At 45.2% G+C, this 21,692-nt stretch overlaps 1 protein-coding gene across 6 annotated transcripts in view; it reads left to right on the forward strand.

Annotated features, from left to right (window-relative positions):
• Nucleotides 1-20,964, forward strand: part of ERG (ETS transcription factor ERG) — a 241,056-nt gene extending 220,092 nt beyond the window's left edge. For 5 of the 6 annotated variants that reach the window (XM_004762164.3, XM_004762165.3, XM_004762166.3 and 2 more), the window contains 7 exons: nt 745-948; nt 1,812-1,892; nt 3,817-3,888; nt 10,653-10,721; nt 11,408-11,464; nt 12,195-12,242; nt 19,008-20,964. In XM_004762164.3, the coding sequence (XP_004762221.1) occupies nt 745-948; nt 1,812-1,892; nt 3,817-3,888; nt 10,653-10,721; nt 11,408-11,464; nt 12,195-12,242; nt 19,008-19,528 (1,052 nt within the window). In that variant the 3' untranslated portion in view covers nt 19,529-20,964. The remainder of the gene's footprint in view (nt 1-744; nt 949-1,811; nt 1,893-3,816; nt 3,889-10,652; nt 10,722-11,407; nt 11,465-12,194; nt 12,243-19,007) is intronic. The other variant, XM_013061285.2, reaches the window with a different exon arrangement.
• The last annotated feature ends 728 nt before the right edge of the window (nt 20,965-21,692 follow it).

Below are 21,692 nucleotides of genomic sequence, written 5' to 3' on the forward strand. Positions count from 1 at the left end.
ACATAGCAGTAGAATGTGATGACATTGCCAACATGTTGTGAGGTGTAAATTCCCCCAGGCTGTCCCCTCCCCTGAAGGTGCCAGGTAGGTGCAAAACCAAATTTTCTGAGGGAAAAGCAAGGAACTGACAGCTCTCAGAAATACTAGCTCATTGGAGGTGCTGGGGTTTTGGTTTACCTCCACTCTATTAACAATTTTATGGCTATTTTTTCCAGTATTTTGTACAAATACATTTTTTTGTGTGTGACAGTAAACATTTTCCTGATTTGTGTCTTGAAGTTTTTATTTTCATATAAAGATGCCCCTGGTTTAATAAGGAAAAAATGTTGCCATATTTTTTTTTCATTTTTAAATCAATAAATAAGAGTGAAAAAAGTGGAAAAAAATAAATAATTAAAAAAAAAAACAACAACCTGTCCCCATATTAAACTTCAGATTTTCCAAACAACCAGAGGGACAATGGTGTGAATAATCCTAGAATTCCAGAACAATTCAATTTAAAGGCAATGATCACTGCATGTGAGTCAGTTGGCGTTTTTGTTTTTTGTGTTTTTTTTTTTGTCTTTCCCCCACATCACCTTCTTTTGACAGGTCACTGAGCTGAGCTGGAGGCTGTTCTTCTGAAACAGTGGGAAAAGGGGCTGTTCTGGAAATCTGCAGCTGCTGGGGATCCCACCTGGGAGGTAGCTCTGCCCTAGAAATACGTCTTCGGGAGTTGATCCATTATGTTCCATCCCCTTCCAGACCCTACGCTGTGGAGTACGGACCACGTCCGGCAGTGGCTGGAGTGGGCAGTGAAGGAATATGGCCTCCCAGACGTCGACATCTTGCTGTTCCAGAACATTGATGGGAAGGAACTGTGCAAGATGACCAAGGACGACTTCCAGAGGCTCACCCCGAGCTACAATGCTGACATCCTTCTCTCGCACCTGCACTACCTCAGAGAGAGTAAGATGGTCCCCGCTTGGGGCCGAGATCACTGGCGTGCTGGTTCTGGCGAGCCTGAGCCAAGAGAGTTCACAACAGTCTGTGAACAGCTTCTCCCTGCCCTCACCCATTCTCATTTAGGGTCTGAGACCACCAACTGCTTACAAGGCCATGATGTAGGTGAACATGGTGAGAAGCAGCCAGTGATTTTCCCAGAAGCCAAAAATTCATGTTAGCCTTCAGCTCTCTCCACCACTGTCCCCTCCATTGAGCAGATCACGTGGCAAAGGGAACCAAAGCTTTATCTGGTCACACGTGATTGAACCTTCATGGTGCCCCACACTGAAACAGAAACAGAAAGGCTCCTACCACATGGGAATTATGGGGTTTATCCTCCCTAAAGCTAAACCAAGTCCCCTACCGATCCCACCTGCACACAAAAGGAGGGAAGTTTCCATTTGGGATCATGAGATGTGGCTTCACCTGACAGAATGGGAATGGCATCTTGGCGATTGAGGGCATGAATTCACCAAGTTTGCTGCATGCTTTAATTTGTCAGACGTCAAGCATGGTTAGCAGGAGACGGAGGTGGTGCGGTAGCGGGGCGGTGTGAACTCTGGTGTAAATGCTTTGCCTGGCATCCTGATCACTTACTCCCTGAATGGAATATGGGCCCACCTAGGGTTTAACACGCTAACCAGCAGCAGGGCCATGGAGAGATTTCCAAGCATCCCCGGATATGAGGGCGGGAGTGGGGACGTGTTTTTCTTCCTTCTTTCTTATTTTTTTAAAGGAAGGTAATTCTCTCTCTCTCTCTTTCTCTCTCTCTCTCTCTTTTTTTTTTTTTTTTTTCATTTTGATGTTGCTTCTGTTTTGTTTTGTAGCTCCTCTTCCACATTTGACTTCAGATGATGTTGATAAAGCCTTACAAAACTCTCCACGGTTAATGCATGCTAGAAACACAGGTAATGCTGGCCCTGCCCCTTGCCCACAGGACGAACGCAGGCTCTTGTCCACAGGCTGCATGCTTTCAAGATGGCAGGCGAGATGGGCAGCTCATCAGGAAGGCAGAACCCAGAGGATGGTTGAAGGCAGGAGGCTCTTGCGGGAGGTACCAGAGCCTACAGGCAGGGGGCGCCCTCTGGTTTCTGAGCACTGCCCATTCCCTAGGACGATCAAAGGATTTGAGATGTGCAGAATTAGCCTTTAGCCATAGCCTTAGCTCAAGTTTGCTGGATTATAATCTGCTGCTATTATTCCCCAAATACATGCTGTGCCGACTATAGAGACTAAAAGCATGTTTGATATGAGGGGACCCTTAGTATTCTTTTCTTCTTTTTTTTTCTTTTTTTATTCTTCAAGGAATGTGTACTAGGACAAGCAGAAGTTTTATTTTTCCCATTTAGGAAACGTTTTAGGATATTTAACTAGTCTTGACTTTAGTCTTATTGCACAGACTTCGGACATTTGCAAAAGGCAGTAGTAGAAAGAAAAGCTCATGTGTTACTTTTGGTGAACTTTTGTTGAACGGGAAGCTATAATAATTTTGGAGGATATGAAATTAGTGGCTAACCCAATCCCTGCTATTCTATCTCTAACCACAGATTCTGCATTCTCTTTGTGTATTGCCTGAGCCTGATAGACTTTAACAGGATGCTTTGTCCCGGCTAACCTTCCCCTCCACCCCCACCTCCCCTTATAGTAGAAGCTGGCTTTCTGCAGATGAATGTGCTCTTGGCTGGCTTCCGTTGTCTCCCTCTTGATAAAGACCAGTGTAGAAGCATGGCCACAGGCTGCTTACCCCACTGTACCAGCCTGTGGGGACCCTCTGCCACCACCCAGGCTAGGGGAAAAACCTGCATGTTCTGGCAAGGTGTGGGTCACTGGCTTGTAAGCAAAGAAGCCAGTTCATGGCCAGCCTCACGTGGAGGTACAGCCGTGTTCCAACCATTCGCCAGTTTACTTTAAAATGTGTCTTGTGTGTGAGTCTAGGTCTGAGTGTTACAATGAAATTGCTGCTTAATCTTGGTCCTCAACATTCAGAACATTGTGCTTTTAATGTGAAGTAAGAAAAAAAAAATGCTTCGAGTCAGTCTTGTGCTTTTTCAACGGAGGTTACACACATCAGCCTATTAATGACCTTGTGGCCAGAAATAACAAATAACTTAGACAAAGTAATTTCCTTCTTTTAGGAAACACCTTTGAGCTATACACACTTTCTGATAATTTTGCAGTTGTTTTAAAAAATGCATAACACTGAGGGAAAGTTTCAAGAAGGCTCTGTTTTCCTTACTTTCGTGACTATGAAACATTGAACAATCGAAGAAAAGGACAGCCAATTCCAAATGGACCAGACTACAGAAAGGGAATTTTTTTCTGCTAACGACAGGGGCATTGATTGAGAGAGAGATGGGGAAGCATGCATTTGAATAGAGATGGGGAATCATTTTTAATAAGATCCATATAGTCTTTGACAACATATTTATAATCTTTTGGTATGACTTTCCAAGGGCTCTGTCAAATGTTTTGTGGATTTTTTATGCAATTTAAAAATAAAAATACGCACCACAGAATTTTTTTTTTTTTTTAAATAAAATGAGATTGCTGGCGGGGGAGGAGGACGCACAGATGGGCTTTAGCAAGAAGCCGTAAGATCAAAACACGAGACACTTTATTACAAATGGGGCACAGGACAGCTTGACACCCACTTCTGTAGTCAGAATCAGTTTCTGCCCCTTGTGTCTGTCCCTTCCTCCCCAAAGTCTGGAACAGCCGGCTCGAGGGGGACGCCTTCCTTTGGTGTCATAGGGCAAAGTCGATTTGGCACGGTTGCTGAGATCAACAACCACAACAGACCTTCACATGTTTTGTCTTTCCTTTTGTCTGCAGGGGGTGCAGCTTTTATATTCCCAAATACTTCAGTATATCCTGAAGCCACGCAAAGAATTACAACTAGGCCAGGTACGAAAACCCCCCTGTGTGATCTGTTCCTTGAAAGACATCCCAGGATGGCCCGTGAGATCCGTGACCTAAGTCACGTGAGTCAGAGGGAGCGGATCCTGGGTCTTGAAGAGAGTCCTGAGCAGTCTCATTCTTCCTCTGTGGATTAGGAGCCTAAATTCGGTCAGATCCTCTCATTCAAAGATCACACCAAACGTCCTTGACTGCAGAATTCAAAGCAGATCAGCCCCTTCACGAGATACTTTAAAAGACAGATGGGCAAAGATGGTCCTCAGATATCTGGCAGTAAGGAGTCCCTCTGCTTTCCGGGTCATGGAAGGACTTCTGTCCTTGGGGAAGCACACGAAGCACGAGGCATGCCCTTAGCGCTAGGCATGGATCCCCAGATGTCACAGGAGCCCGTCCTTCAGGGCAGAAGCATGTAAGAGATAAAATTTACATCAGACTCTTACTTTATGTCTTTCATGAGGATTTCTGTAGGTAATTGATTTACATATCATTCATGAAAAAATAAGTATTATCCAAGGCTTAGTAGTGACAAGCACACTGTTACATTCTGGGGGTCAGACTTCAGAAAGCATCCTGTCTTCAGAAACCTGGGCTCTTTACTCCACAGATGTCCGGGGAGTGCCTCCTGTGTGCTGGCCACAGAGGTAGAAATGACCCAGCTCACAAGCTCACGTGCATGTTTTGCCCAAACTTCTCAATGTTTCAGTAGAGTCACCTAGAGCCAGAGATGGACTCACACACATGAGGGCTAGCATCATGGAGCCAGAGACAGACACGCACACATGAGCTTCTTCTAATGGCAGAGACTGTAGGAGCAGCAGGGCTTGCAAAGGTACCTCCCGTAGAAGGAAAAGGATGCTCTGCAGGGAGGGGCCACATGCCAGTGGAGGACTAGATGTTTGCAGATGGACAAGTAGAGGGAGCACGTGCATAGCGTAGACCTCTGTCCCTTCACTGGGACTTGCAATGATAACATGGTGATTCAGGACAGCAGGCTGGTTTTTCCATAGCCGTTCATGGATCTGAGACTCATGTCTTCCTAGACCCAAGCTGTCACTCTTTGACCTCTGGCTCACATCCAGGCTGCACAAGACTCGTTTTGAATATATCCAGGGCACTAAGCTTAGCACTACCGTGTCTTTCCAGTGAGAAAGACTGGGGACCAGTGAGCTACGAAGCTTCTCGGAGTCTCTCCTACCCCAACACTGCCCTGTTACCACCTTAGTGCCATCAGGCTGCTGATTATCTTTTTCTCAAACCTCGGAGGAGGGCTTTGTTGCTCTTCTCCTGGGGAACACTTGGAAAGGCTTGGCCAGAGTGCTTGGTTATCTCTGTCCTGGTAGAGACTTCCCAGGCCATTTAAGTGAGGACAAGACCCTGGGTCTAGAGTGAACTAGACCATGAAGAGCCCCACCATTTACCTCTAATAAATGCATCCTTGGGAAAATGGAAGTGTAGGGAAATCACAATGGTTTTGTGAGCATTTAAAAAACATTTCCATCCAAACTTAAAAAAAATAGAAGCTTTCTAAAATGAGGGTTCGGGGCTTGTTTGCTTGCTTCCTTGTTTGCTTGAAGCTGCCTTGTAGGTGCCCCTGACTGAGGTGCAAAATCCAGGGATTGTGAGCTAGTTGGAGATCTGTCAAAAGATCACAACACTGGCCAAGTCCACTGGTGCAGCCCAACGGTCAGACCAGCTAGCTGGTTGCTCATTGCTACAAAGGACAGTGTATCCTTTTTGTATTTTACGATATAGTATATTTGGAAGATACGGCCTCCCAAGTATATAGAGAAGGGGAGGCTGGGAGGTGATGGCGGGGACACCCCTCTGTGCTTTGTCAGGGGGAGGACAGGCAGCAAAGTCAGATGCACCTTGCATATCTGATAAGGCTCTGCCTTGGGGCCATGGTCCATGACCTGGAAGAGATCACAGCTCCGTATCTCCGTACCAGTAAAGTAGGTTTCTGAGACTCAGTTTCTATCAAAAGTATCTGTCTGGATGACTGCTACTGTGAATGCCAGGGGAGATACACACATATTGGGATATGATTATAAAGAGTTTGAATCAGACCCAACACTGTTTGCTGAAAGGCAGATTCAGGGGTTTAACCTTGGAGAAGAGAGTGACTTCTCTACTAGGCGGAGGCAGGGCTCGACCTTGAACGAATGCACACATGGATGTTTCACTGCTTTGTTCATGCCTCTCCCTTCTCTTCCCAGGCTTGCTCCTATTTGCTTTGTCCAAACGTTCCTGATTCAAAATGCACCCTCTTTCATCATCCCGTTGCTCAGTTAACATGTAGAGCCTTTTCTCCCCTACTCTTATAAAGTGTTAGCACAGAGGTGTATCATTTTACGTTCTATTTTCATGGTCATAATTACATGGTGTTTCATGTTTCTTGAGTTGTGTCAGAACTACCAGAAGCCCTTTCTCCACCTCTATTGTAAGTACCCTTGTAAGTACCCTCCTTCCTTGCTGAACACATGCCTTTTGGAGCCATGGCCCCTTGGGGTCTCAAGTGACGTAAAAGAGACAGGTCCGACTCATCAAACCATGCATCCTGGTTTTTGACCTCGTGATGTGTCACCCCACCTGGCGTCTTATGGGCAGTTTATAGGAAAGCTCTGGTGTCTGCCGACAGGGACATTGTGAAATCCCGTCTGTCCTCTTCCATCCGCACACAGTCCACATATCATGACACGCATCTAGGATGTGCTCAAAAGAGACTGGAGGGCTGAACCAGCAAATGCAGCCTTGACTTTGACTTTTCAGCTGGTGATATTCAGGGGTTTCTCAGGTTCTTAAATGATTCGTGGTTGGAGTTCACAACTTGGTGACGTTTGGTGTCACCAGTCGAGTGGAAAAACAATGCAGCTAATGTACATTCTCCTACATCAGGTGCTATGCAAAGCCTATATCCCAGCTCATGGCTAAAAATGTACTCTTTGTGTTCTCCCTGGCTAGACCTACCAGACCAACCTACACAGCTAGGAGGCAAAGGAATACAAGATGTTCCCAGATCTCCATGTCTTTGATAGAGGATTTTAGAAGCCCTGGAGGATGGTCTGGAGGAAAACAAGGGAGAGTGACTTAATCACATTAGGGTTGACTCCAAAACTTCCTGCCATTGAATAGGGGTTTATTGGCTGGTGCTGGGCAATAGCTGGCTGCCTTTCTGTCTTCTCATTAGCTTCTAGATTCATTGACAGCAGGCAGATCTCATCCTTCCCTCCCTCCCCCAGCCCAGCTAGGGCCCTTCAGCTCTGCTTTGCAAACATGGCATGGATCCTGCAGAATGCAGACGAGCTCTCCTGTGGTCCAAGTTCTGGTCCATTAAAAATAAAGTAGGCGGGTGGACGTCCTGAGGGCTAGTGGATGTTCATCTTTAAGCTTGATGAAAACAGAATACAAAACTTGGTGGACTTAACCCTGTAGGAAGGAGAGTAGAATATACATGTTTTCTTGACTCAGTGATGCCCAGGGAAGGGAGTGGGTGTGGAGGAGCAGAAACTGATCCCAGCTCCCAAGAGATAAATCAAGGTGCTGGTATGGAGGAACCCAATGCCGGTCAAACTCCGTATTTTCAGTTTTGTGCTTTTTAATCTGGATCATGGCATAAAACACACTTCTTTGGTAACTCTAAGCTGCTCCCAAACACTTTTTTATAAATTTTGGTTTCTAAATACACAGCCTGTTACAGAAAAGATAACAGACCCAATGCCAGAAAGCAGCCTTCTCTGACACGGGACCTTCTGCCAAGTGTATGAGTTAATTACCTCAAAGATCACACAGTTCAAGAGAGATGGAGAATGTGTTGAACCGAATGCCAAAAATTAAATGTAAAATCTGTTCTTAGTAGAAGTTCTGTGTCCTAATGTTAGTAAGGGACACATGGCAAATGCTCGTGGAGTCCTAATTTCTCAAGCAGCCCAAGAGGAGAGCTGCCCAGCAGCAGCCATGCTGCGGGGTGGTGTGGCTGGAGGGGTCCCTGCCGTGGCCTCCTGTCCCAGTGTGGCTCCATTCAGTCCTGCCCAGTGTCCCCTCCCACAGGAGGGAGGCTCAATGCCACAGCGCGTGAGCGGTAGCTGATAAGGAAGCACAGGACCAGAATTTCATGAACGAAAACAAAAGCCTACTTATCTTCCATGGCAATATGTTTATGAACATGTTAATCATCGTTCATATAAACATCACAAATTCTTGGCTAAAAATCAGACTTGGTGTTATTTAGGTCCTGACTTATTTTCAAGGGAGGATGGAACATGGTTATATATCCTAAGAAGGATTTATAAAAAAAGGGTTTCAAAATATTTTTCTCTTGGTAGTTGGGTGTTTAATTTTTTCCAGTCACAATTTCATGAGCAACGCTTTTATGTTCAGGGTGGGACGAGACCAGCCTGCTGACATTTGCTGTTCATTCTCTTGCATTCCCTCCAGTGAAAAAGACCCAAAGTAGAGCTCTTTGCACGCTTCTGTTCCCTTGTACTGATACACTCAGATAGTAGTTCTGAGATCCCTATCTGTAGGAACACAGATTCCCGCCTAGAAACAAGTACTGGAAATTGTCTAGAACATGTTTGCTCAAACACATTCAGTGTGTTCCCAGGTCACCTGGGATCTTGTCAAAATGCAGATTCTGATTCAGTAGCTCTGGACTGAGATTCTGCCTTTCTCCCAAGCTCCCAGATGTTCCCAACATTGCTGGCTTGCGGATCACACTTTGAGATCTAGGATCTAGAACATGTTTCGGTATTGTCTTGCTTTTTCATTTGGTCAGCAGAAGCCCCTTGTCAAGATGTGCCTGTCACCTCCTGAGTTCACCTCAATGCTGTTATAGTAGACTTAACTATACATAGCAGACTATATATAGACTTGACTCTAGTAGACAAGTAGACTGGTCTCCTTCTGAGACGTTCTGACACTGAAACCCTGGCTGACCAGTTTTTTAAAGACAAAATGCAATAAATGCAATTGGACAAGGTTCTGTGTACAAAGGGCTCCCAGAGACTTAAGTTGAAATTCAGTTGTAAATTGATAGCAGCTGCAGATTTAATTCCCATGTGCAATCCCAGCACCAGAAAAGTGAGACTCTGAGGAGCTGAGTGGGAAAAGATTCTGGTCCAAACTGCAAAAATGCCAGCAGAGAAGGAGGGGTGAGCAATAGCAGTTTAAAAAAAAAAAATCATCTTACTTAACCAGCGCTATAGAGGGTAGGATTTCAGAGACCACACTGGTCGAGTTGCTTGTAGCCAGACAGACCAAATAAATTAAGGCAACTCTGGGTTGAATTTCACGTTGCATTTCAGTGGTATTCTCTTAGGGATCTGAAAATAAGGAGAGATGCATCTTTAGCAATGCAGTCAAACTTTTTGAAGATGGGCTCACCAGATTACCAATCTAAAATAGGGCCAACTCATCTGTTTAAAGAGAGGCTTTAAACTCATTGACTTGCCCTGCCCTCTGAGTGGGATTTTGTAGCAATATCCAGGTGTGCTGAAGTATCTGACTGTGTCCTTCAGTTGGCTCAGAATGACACATGGCATTGAACTGAGTCCCCATCAATCCAAGAAGACATAGTTTTCAAGTGGATCTCTAATGGGATTTTGTGTAGAAATCACTTCATGTATGCACAGTTAGTAAGAATATGCATGGTAATGTTCTGGAGTATATTTTCGAAAGAACCTTGAAATGACTTAAAATCTTCATAATCATTAATAGAACTTGTGCTGAGGTTACAGAAGTATAGTTAAATTTGCATTGCGAAGTGCAATGATGATTTAGGAGATAAATGATAATGCATTGGAAATACAAAGAAATTACTGGCTTATGCTTCAGCTTCTTTTTTTTTTTTTTTTAACGTTTAGTTATTTACTTGAGAGAGAGAGAGAGAGCATGAGCAGAGTGAGGGGCAGACAGAGAAGCGGACTCCCCACTGAGCAGGGAGCCCAATGCAGGGCTCCATCCCAGGATTCTGGGATCATGACCTGAGCCAATGACAGACACTCAACTGACTGAGCCACCCAGGCGCCCCTAGGCTTCAGCTCCTATGCTCATTGTTAACATGCAATATTATTTGTCTTGTGATTGATTTCATGCAGTTCTTTTAGAGAAATTCTAATTTCATTTAGAGGAAGAGATATTTACATAGAAAAAGAACAGGACACTTAAGACTGATTTAATATAACTGGGTGAGATTATTAAAGAGAAAATGAGGGGTCACAGAGAGAGGCAGCTGGCCAGTAAGAGGATAAGTGGGCATGCTCGTTTCCAGGGAAGAAGAAGAGAAAGAACATGAGTGTGGTTTGGTGGACTTAGGGGCAGTCCTCGAGCAAGAACTGGTGGACTTACAAATTTGTGAGCCTTGGTCTGCATGAGTCATGAAAATAACAAAGGGGTGAATTCAAGTCAGTTGTAGGTAGAAGCAGGTCCACGTAGATTGTGAGAAACTCAATATGGTCTTGAGCTATGATGATTGTAGGAAGATTTTTTGGAAGACTCAGCAAACTGCAAGAATCTGTCAGAGTTGTCAGATCAGTGGGTGAAAATGTTAGATCAACAGACTAAACAAAATGATAATTTCGAAGCAAACCCCAAACCTAATGGAATATAGGTTTAGTATTTCTATGGATTACTGAATTTCCATCCACAGTATTTATTCTAATAAACACAAAAATTATGGCAATCACAAAAAACACAGAATATATCTATTATAAATTACATTATTGATCTTTTAGTTGATTTGTTTGTCTTTGCAGATTTACCTTATGACCCACCCAGGAGATCAGCCTGGACTAGTCACGGCCACCCCACTCCCCAGTCAAAAGGTACAGTGTTGGCCTAGCTGCTTGAGTCTGCATGTCACAAGGCAGTAGATAACCATTGATGGAACACATAACAATTTCTGCAGCAAATCTATGCTTTTTCAATGCATAGAGTGTTTTTTCCATTGGCAACAAAGTGCAACTGATCTTTAAGTGCAATGATTCTTTCTCTGCTGGGGTTATGCCTACTTCCATACTTCCATAACAAAAAGAAACAAATGATGTAATGTATTTCAACAAGGACAAAGGCAAGTCTCATGAGATGTCTGGGCACAGATTAAATACTGGGTGATTTCCTAATCTTGGCCATGTTTGAAAGTATCTGTAACTTTATTTTCCTGGTGATTTCCCCTTTTCTGTTTCGTTTAGACTATGATTCATTTTAATCTGTTTCTCAAATTCTTTTTTTTTTTCTTTCTGGTTTTGGAAACTGTGTTGTATAAATAATTTTTTAAAAATATTTTAAAGTGCCCTCTCTCTCTCTCTCTCTCTCTCTCTCTCTTTGCTATAATTTATACATTTGGTTTCATTAGAAAGGAAATTTCTTGCCATTAAATGCGACTTAGTGTAACAGTAAGACGACATGTTAATAACTAAGATAATTGTTGGAATGGTGCTATAACACCATCAAAGACTTATGGTTTAAACAGAAGTTACAGCTACTCTGTCCTTTGTTTTTGGATTTTCAGCTGCTCAGCCGTCTCCTTCCGCAGTGCCCAAAACCGAAGACCAGCGTCCTCAGCTAGGTATGTTTTCAGTCTTGCTGTCCATCAAAAAAGAAGTAGATTTAGTGCGCGTATTTCTAAAATGTGTCACTTCCTACATGAAATTAATGAGATTTTATCTTCTTTATCATGGCTCCATATATAAAATGGGGACCAAATCATTGGTCTATTCAATGGGGATAGCTTGAGATTTTGCTAAAACATTTCCGAAGTCTATGTAGTGAATACAGAGAAAACATTCTGTTGCACGCAGGCTGCAACTGTCAACTGTGACAGATGAGTTCTCATTTCTCCTTCAGGCCACGTGCTGCATGCTGGCATTTTGCCAGGTCCAGTGTGGAGGGCTTTGGAGGGTCATATTGCCAGTATGCCTAGCAATATGGCCAGCATGGCACCGGGGCCACGTGGGGACATATCTCGTTGGCCCAATTTCTGTCCAGGGACTTAGAGAGCTGGGTGTTGGGAACCCTGAGCCAAACCTGCACTTGGCAGCCAGCTAAGAGGCCCTTAGCAAGAAATTTCTCTCAGGTTCCATGTGACATCCTACTATATAGGAAGTGGTTCTAGGTGACTTTGGTGTATGTGGGGGGTGGGACGGGTACATTCAACTCTGAAATCTGGAAACACAAGTGGGTCAGCATTATGCCGGCAGCAACATGATACCGAGTCATGATGCGGTCTTTGGTCTGGGATTTGACTACTTCCTCTTCTTTTTTTTTTTTTCTGTTTTGTTTTGTTTTGTTTTCTGTAGATCCTTATCAGATTCTTGGACCAACAAGTAGCCGCCTTGCAAACCCAGGTGAGATCATGCTGGTGGTTTTGCTCCTAACTAAGTTACCCGTTTGGGCTGTGGCTGTTTTGTAAGATTAACTTGTATTGGTGAGAAATCCCTTCACCTGAACAAAGTTGAGTTTAGATCTCATTGGATTATCTGCCTAAGTGGGAAGAAATGGATCATATTAGGAATTAAGACATTAGCTTCCGCAAAGAACAGTATCAGCTAATGTAAGCTATATCACTTCCCTTGGGTCTCCGACAACAGACATTTATTGCCTCACAGGCTGAAGGCCAGACGTCTAAAGTCCAAGTGTCAAGTGTCAAGTGAGGGCCGAGAAGAATGATCTGTTCCAGATCTCTCTCCTTGGTGTGTAGATAGCTGTCTTTTCTGTGTGTCTCTTTACCTGTCTTCTCTGAGTGTGTGTGTCTGTCTGTGTCCAAATTTTCCTTTATAAGAGCCCCAGTCATATTGGATTAGAACCTACCTTGACGTTACTTCCACTTGGTCACCTCTATAAAGACCCTATTGCCAAATAAGGTCACATTCTGAGATCCTGGAGGTTAGGATTCCAACATAGGCATTTTGGGGGGACACAACCGAACCCATCGCACAAACCAATTAAGTAATATCTTGAAAAGGAGAACCTTAATTTCCACTGTAAGGCTTCAGATCTAGGATCACCATCAATGCACTGCCTGATTTTGAACTTAAAGGCTAGGAGAAAGTGTGCGTTCTTAACTGGCTCCCTTGTGACCCGTACTTGCCAAGGATCGTCACCTGTCATCACATTTCAGTGCCCACCAAACTGTTTTATTTGTTTGTACTCAGATTAAAGCCAGCTGTGCTGGCCTCAGCTTCAGAAATTCACGGCATATGCTTAGTATTCTCAACAGCACATTCAGATGCCAAGATGACACAGGCATATTGCAAGGACAAGCTGGAATGTATATTTCCTAAACACTGAGGCCAAAATCGGATTGGGAATGGAAAAGTCCAGATTCAATCAGCATGCATCCCCGCAAGGGAATCTATATTTTGAGAACATGAAATATCATCATTACTGAGTGTCTGAAGCTTTAACATTCGGTTTTAGGTAACGTTCACTAGTTCAGCAAATGCGTTTAGGCATTTGAACTAAGGGACTGTTTCATTTCCTACTCCACCCTGGGAACTGGACCAGGCACTCGATAATTATTTGTTGAGTAAATGAATGCGGGGAATAAGGAGACACTGTCCTTGACCCTCACAGACCTGACGTTCTGGTGGAGAAATGAACACAGGTGGTTACAACGGAGCCACGGGCTCTGTTCCCTTCAGTGAGCATCCAACTGGTGGCCAAGGTTCCTGGGTCTCTGGCCCCTCCTCGTACCTGTGCTCACGTATGACAGCTCTATAACTGTTCAACTAAAAATGATTACCATGTTTTGAGATGACTGTTATCAGTTGTGCTTCAGGAAGACTGATCTGGCCGTGTTGTTCAGAATAGATTAGAACGAGGAAAGGAATGGAAGCAGAAGCACTCTGGGGATGTTAATAGAATCGTGTGAAATAACAAATACCCCCCACCCTGCGTAATGCCCGGGCAGGCTCTCATGTTGCTGGGGCCGCCAAGTGACAGCCCAGACAGGGTATTGTGTACCTTCTGCAGGAGAGGACTCAGAGATCCAGCAACATTAGGTAACTTCCCCGGAGTCTCACGGCCAGTAAGAAGGGAGGTGAAATTTGAGCCCTGACTGTCATCCAAGTCTGGTTTTATTTTCTCATCCTACGCCGCCCCTGAGTAAGCACGAGGGAGGAAGGAGGGCTTGGAGAAGGAAGGCCAAGAGACTAGAAAGGAAGGATTTCCATCTAGTTCTACGACTGTTCAGACACTGGGAAAACGCCTCGGTGCCTGGCAGGTGGGCAGGTCGGCAGGTCTGCACTGGGGGTGAAGACTGCACATTGTGTCACAAAACCATCCTCCCTGGGCCTGGGGAAGGCGCCAACATCCCCACTCAGGGCTGGAGGATAAAGATTTATTTTACCCCGCTTATAATGAATTAGGCCTTCTCTCCATCTCTCCTTGGGCTGCCTGTCCAGTTGTGTTCATGTGGCCTTCTGACCCCAAACCTGGAATGTCTTTCATCTTCCTGTGAATGAGAATGCCTTTTCCTGTTTGATTCTATTTTCCTATTCTCTGATAAATAAATCCTTTATCACTTAAAATTGCTGCCTTTGCTCTTTGTACAGTGCAAACTCTACTTAATCGTTTTAAATGGAAAGGTGACATCATCGTGCATACGTGGGCAGGATAATGAGAGCATCCCAGTGTCTCTGTCCCAGATACTCATTTGATGTGCATTTGAGGGGCTGTATTTCTCCTGCTGAGAGGTGTGTCCCTGCAGAATTATGTGATGGGTCACATATAAGCCATGCAGCAGCTTTATGTCCCATTAGAACGCTGCACATTTAAGGTAGCTTCTCTAACGAACTGAAGTTGACTTTTCTGTGAACGTGCTTTCTCGGGTGGCTCCCCTGATGCTAACAGGATACTCTTCAGTGGTGGGCAGGAAGCATATCCAGCGTCACGTGCACCTAGACACTGGTGTTAGGGATGTTTTTGCCATCTATCTGGTGATGGGAGTGTCTGGTCTTCCATTGGGGACATCCCAAGCTGCAGGCCCAGGGAAGGGACAACCTGGAGAGGGGTAAGGAGAGTGGAGATGTGTGCAGAAAGCGGGGCCCAAAAGCAATGGTTTGTGCCGTGATTTGGATGTAGGCTTGGAGTCTGGGTTCCAACCCCTGCTGACCTTGGGCGGGATAAGTCACTCTACCTCTCTAGGCTCTAATGTCCTCACCTCCACAATGGGATCTCAGATGATTGGGGGGGGGGGTTAAAAAGACATATAAATATAAAATGTTCAGAACAGTGCCTGGTGCATAGTAGGCTTTCAGTGACCATCAGTCAGCCCTGAAAATACTCTTTGCTGTTCTTCGTGGCCAAAGGGGGCCAGGGGCGGGGGACTGTGTGCAGGGAAATGTGTGCACAAGATGGGGGGGGCACTTGGCTTCCTTTTGTCATCTTATAGCTCTAGGCAAGGTGTGTGCCTCTCTTTAAACTCTTGATTTTCAGCTCAAACATTCGTGTACTGACTATATCCTTATTGTGGCACAGCAGGATAGTACCATTACCATCACCCCCATTTTACAGAGGAGGGCACTGAGGCATGGAGAGCTGGGTGAGTTGCCCAAGGTCCTGCATGTGCCAGTGCCAGGAGTCCTCAGAGGCAGTGACGATTCTGAAGTGGTAGCTTGCAGCCACCATACTGCCCTGTCCTCTACCAAGTCCTGCCGGAGCCGCACAGAGCCTGGGGCAAAGTTTTCCCCCTGGGACGCACCTGCTGCCTGGAGCCTAACATGGTGGAGGGGCCAGGCCTTGCACAGGGGTTTCTTTGCAGCATAGCCTGCTGCGGTAGAAAGTGGCTCTAATGGGCTACCACCCTGTGCTCATTGGGCACCCCCTGCTTTGCCACTCCATCAGGTGGTGGTCGTGGTGCCCCGCTTTGGGGACACCTCTCCTACCGGACCCACAGCTGCTGAGTCTTTCCCAGCTCTGCTTTTCTCTGTGCTTTGTAAGCATTTTAGATGTTTTGCCCTTTTCTGCTCAGTCAACCCTCTTTGCTACTGTTATTTCTCTTCTTTCCTTTAATTGCTTTAAGAGACCACTTTCCTTCTAGAAATTAAAGGATTGCCTTTCATTCATTCATTCTATTTCAGGCTGCACCCCTCCCCCTTTCATTCCACTGGGCTCTCCTGTGGGAGGACAGCTGAGAGGTCTTTGTTCTTCCCACCAGTCCTGGCTATTTGGTTAATTATCCTAGATAAAACCAAGGCTGTTACCAAGACAGGGCAAGAAAACAGATGTGAAGCGTTTTCCAGAAGGAAGGTGATGGACCAGGGGGGAGGTGGCAGGGCTCTTGGGGGGGCAGATCCCAAATGTAAGAGCTTCTCTTTCACTTTCTGTCTTGGCCAGTGAGCAACCCAGACCCCTCTAAGGCTTCCTAAACCTTAGGTATCCTTGTTTTGGATTCCCTGTTGTATGTTCTAAAATGCACCGTTGTCGTGCATCAAATGTTACTGTTTTAATTGCTCTGAAATTTGTGGCCACAAGGATTTCAGTTAACCTAGCACTGGCTGAGTTCTCAGCAGCCACGTGCATCCTTGACAGTTCTTTCACAGTGAGAAAACCTGCCCTATACTGGGAATACAACGGATTTTGTTACGAATATTAAATTTAACAATGAATGAGCTTGACGTTGGGTTGTATTTTGTAACATTTACTTAAACAGGAATTGGTTTTCCATTTTTGCTTTTGTGCTTGGGTTTGGAAGCTGACAAATTTTGTTTAAAGATCTCTGATTGCCATAGACCCTTGAAATGCTCAAAGGCCTGAACCCTGTGTCTTCAGGCTGCTGGGTAAAATGGTCTAGAAAGAAATTGCTCATCTTTGAATTTTCAGCCATGAATTTAGGTCCCTGACTTTTTATTTCTTCAGGAGCAGGAGAGATGGGAAACCAGTTTTGTCCATGGGTTCTCTCCTATACACGTTTACAAAGGAAATGGGCAAGGGACAGATTCTTAAGAGCACTGCCAAGGTTTGAATAAATACCAAGTATTTTTCTGGCTATTTAGGAAGTTCTGTGTATTTATGCAAGATCTGTGGAATTAATCTCTCTGTGGGAGGAGGCTGACAGAGAATATTTATTTTCAGACAACTCTATGTGTTTATGTTGAAGCATAAGTTGGAATGTTAAATAAAAAAATCCAAAAAAAAAAAAATCCATGTTTTTCCCTATTCCTAGGTCCGATATGGAATTTTTTTCAAGTAGTAATCCTTTGGTTACAATTTATATACTAAAACCATATGGTTTTCTCATACCATTCTTTGTATTTTTTTTTTTAAATGCATGTTAATGAGATGTTGGGGGCAACAGAACTTGATTGGGAACAGTTTGACTATGTGGTTCGGAAAAAGCATAGGCTTCCATTTAGATGAACGACAAGCTGTTAATATATTTCAAATGTATTGCAAGACTGAAAATGATAATTTTCCAGAACACATTCAGAAAAGGCTGACCTTTCTCACGACGCTATTGTATGGATGAATTCACAAACATATCCATTTCCATGTAGTCAACGTGGAAACAAGGATTTACGAGTTGGACAGCTTATATAGGGAGCTAAGGAGCGGGGGAGGAATTAGGAAAAAGCAAATTTATAATTGACTTTTGCACAACATCAGTTCCCTGAAGAGTTGCCAGTTAAAATTGCTTTAATCGTTTTATCACATCTATTGATATTTACTGAACGTGTAATAAAGAGTAATCTTTTTGGTATAAGCCCAAGGCAGTGCTGTAGCTGGAGTTTCTGTGGAAAGACCTGCCTCTTATTTGCTTGAAAAGCTTCTCAACTCTGTTCAGCACATCTTAGCTTCTCCCCATGCTCAATACTGCTGTTGATATTTACATGCTTTTCTCCTGTGGGGAACCGTGAATCATCTTACAGTGGTATAACATGGTGGCTAGAACGACGTGTCCGGATGTCTCTCGGAATTTATTAAAACCTAAAAGCCACATCCACACGTCTCCAATGGGATAAAAAAAATTCTGGCCATGTCCCTCCACCCCCAAACTACATGAGATGTCAGGTGAAGCTGGAGTCTCATTTGGCCCCCAAAAGGCTCGCAGCCACGCACCGTTCTTCTTCAAGAAACTCTCCTGAACACAACTGGTGTCGCAATGCGGGGGCAACACATAGATTTCCGTTACGATGCAGTCGCCTAAGTACTGGAAATAGGTGATCTGGTTTGAAAAAGAGCCAACCTTTTTCTAAACTTCCTCATTCTGAGTGGGTTAATTCTGTTCTAGGAAAAGTTTTGACAGAGTTGCTTTCTGGGTGCCAGCAAAATGTTATGTTAGAAATAACGGTGTTTACTTCCATTCTCTAGGTTTTTCCATAAACTTTTAGAAGTTCATTTCCTAAATCTGACTTTTATTATTTCGCTTGACCTTGCCAATATAAATGGTATTAAGTCATTATTGCCATCGACATAATGGCACTTTTTGCTTCACAAAATAGGAAAAATAAGCCCTTTCACCCCTGAAATGCAAAGTGGACTTGGCTGGTCTTCTAAGGAAGTCAGAAATGGATGGGACCAACCTAAACTTGGCCCCATAGGAATTCTTTGCATTCCGGAAAGGACTCGGATCTGTGGATCTGCCTGAGAGTCACCAGGGATCCTGGCCTTGGGTCAGGTTCCCTAGTCACAGGGCTTGGGATAAGGATATACTTGTGGAAGTGATCAGTAAAGTGTGTGTTTCTGGGGGAGAGGCGATGATGAAGTGGAGAGGGCAGGGGTCAGGCTGTGGGGGCTAGTGGCCTTACCCAGAACCTTGCCATGGTCTGATCCCGTGCGGAGATCCGGAATACGAGCAGCTCACACAGTGGGCCCCTCCCTGGGGCAAGGAGATCGGCTTCTCACCCATGGTGTCAGCCTCTCCGTCCGTGGGCTCCCTGGGGTGGGTGAAACAACTCCTGTCCAGCCAAGGGTCGTTTTCTGGAGAAGAGGGAGGAAGGCTGTGGGACGAGAGCTGGGGCCACCCCCGGCAGCTGAGGAATGGGTACATGGGCGGGCTAAGGGATTTACGTGGAACACCACTAGCACCCACTTCTGTCACCGAAGAAACAATGCCTTCTGCTCGGAGCCTGTTCTCACGGGTGTCCTGTTTCCTTTTCCCACCTCGCTAGGGAGTGGACAGATCCAGCTCTGGCAGTTTCTCCTGGAGCTCCTGTCAGACAGCTCAAACTCCAACTGCATCACCTGGGAAGGCACCAATGGGGAATTCAAGATGACCGATCCTGATGAGGTTGCCCGGCGCTGGGGAGAACGGAAAAGCAAACCCAATATGAACTACGATAAACTCAGCCGTGCCCTCCGCTACTACTATGACAAAAATATCATGACCAAAGTCCACGGGAAGCGCTACGCCTACAAGTTTGACTTCCACGGGATCGCCCAGGCCCTACAGCCCCACCCTCCAGAATCCTCTCTGTACAAGTACCCCTCGGACCTCCCTTACATGGGTTCCTATCACGCCCACCCTCAGAAGATGAACTTTGTGGCCCCTCACCCTCCGGCCCTCCCTGTGACATCGTCCAGTTTCTTCGCCACCCCAAACCCTTACTGGAATTCGCCAACTGGAGGTATATACCCCAACACGAGGCTTCCGGCCGGCCACATGCCCTCACATCTGGGCACTTACTACTAGAGCCGGGAGGGAGGCCTTTCCCAACAGCATACGATCACCAAGAAATTGCCACAAACTCTATTGGAGAACGTGAATCAAAAGTGCCTCAAGAGGAGTGAAGTAGCTTGAGTGGCGCTGGGGAAGGAAGCCAGGGAAGAGATCCAAAGACTCTTGGTAGGAGGGAATTACTAGAGTATTTCTACAGGAAGAAAGAGGATGCTACAAATGTAATGTATACAGACATATCATGTGTGGACCAAACCTGTAAAAGACATTGTAAGTAGAAGTATGATGTCACAAGGACAAAGTGCCAAAGAAAGTGTTCTTGAGAAGTGTACAAACTTCCGAGGAGAGTTGGGGTCCTGCTGGTGCCAAGGGGGGATGAGAGTAAAGGGACAGTAGTAACGCAGTCTTGACCTAACACACCAATGGGATGTCATTGTGAGGAAAACTACCTGTATTTAAAAATAGAAACATATCAAAAATAAAAAAGAGAAAGAAAAGAGATTGCGGCCCATGAACCAACGACCACATGGAATCAGCGACACGGGCTGTTTTGGTGGGAAATCAGATTCTTTCCATTGGGTGGAGAGCCACCAGCTCTTGCCAACCCCTGAAGACGACCCAAGGCTGCCAGCTTTATCCCGGACAGTGTTGTGGGGACTGTGAGCCCGGCGGGGCAGCGGGGCTGAGAACGTGTGTGCGGACAGGGAGCGTGCGGGTGTAGATGGAGGGCTCTAGGAGGTGGAAGAGGAGGGAGCGGAGGAGGAGGCGGCGGCCACGGGGCTGGGAGAGACACGCGCTGAGCAGAGAGACTGGACTTAGGACAGTACAGACACTTGGAGAAGCGAATGGAGGAGACTTGTGGGTTCATCGGTCAGTGTTCTACCAAACGCAGTATTAAGAGTCCCGCACAGCGGAGGAAGGGGGAAGCCGTAGGATTCCCGAAACAAAAATATGCATCTCTCCTTTTTTTTTTTTTTTTGTTTGTTTGTTTGTCAAAAGAAAATTTTAACTGGAATTGTCTGATATTTAAAAGAAACATTCGGGACCTCATCGCAATGTGGGGGTTCCGGTCCCCACAGGGTTCAGGTAAGAGCTGGCCTCCTTGGATGTTGCATCTGCAACCACTGAGGCATTTGGGTTAGGCAGAGGCTCCGGTTTCCCTGTCGAGTCGCGAACGCTGTGCGTTTGTCAGAATGAAGTATACAAGTCAATGTTTTGTTTTTTTTTTTTTTTTTCCTTTTTATATAATAATTATATAACTTATGCATTTATACACTACGAGTTGATCTCGGCCAGCCAAAGATACACGACAAAAGAGACAATCAACGATAGAATGTGGCCTTGACTTTTAACTCTGTATGCTTAATGTTTACAATATGAAGTTATTAGTTCTTAGGATGCAGAATGTATGTAATAAAACAAGCTTGGCCTAGCATGGCAAATCAGATTTACGCAGGAGTCTGCATTTGCACTTTTTTTTTTTTTTTAAGCGACTAAAGTTGCCTAATAGAGACGTGTGCTGGGTTTTGTGTTAGAATTTTGTTTTGTCCAGGAACTCATGCAAGTGAGAGCCAAGCAAATAGGGGATTAGGTGCCCAGACGGAGCTGGCTTCTCCAGGCCCTTCTTGCTGACATTCTCTTATCCCTAGCCTCTCCTGGAGCAGAGGACCCAAGGTTTCACACTGGAACCTCCATGTTTGTGCCCAGAACGGAAAGAGGCCTCTGAAGCCGGGGCTCTGACAAAGTCCACATAAATGTCTGGTCAGAAACTCTCTCTTAAGTTCTCCTGTGATCCTAATACGTTTGCTGAAGGGCAAACAAGCCACGGCTCTCCGAGCAAACTGTTCTTGTTGGTAAATCCAGCGTCACAGAGAGCCCACAACTTCTCGCTCTAAAGAAACGAGGGATAGCATCTAAATTTGCCATGTGGTCTCCCTTTCAGAGGACCTTGCCAGGTCTTTCTGCACCGGGAGGACCTAGGAGTCGCCGTTGGGAATTCACGGGCCTTGAGCCTGACATGTCACCAGACACGGTGTCTATGATCTCGTGTCGATTTCCCTTGACATCTTTTCTCTTCTGTGTGTCACAGGTGCCTCCAACCTTGGCCAAGGTGAAGGCAGTTTGAGCAGGGGATACAAAGCAAGTGAGAGACAGCAACACTGAGCAACTTCTTAGCCTG

The sequence above is a fragment of the Mustela putorius genome, unplaced genomic scaffold, assembly GCF_011764305.1.
Source record: "Mustela putorius furo isolate JIRA1106 unplaced genomic scaffold, ASM1176430v1.1 tig00000765_pilon_pilon_pilon, whole genome shotgun sequence".
NCBI classification, from domain to species: domain Eukaryota; kingdom Metazoa; phylum Chordata; class Mammalia; order Carnivora; family Mustelidae; genus Mustela; species Mustela putorius.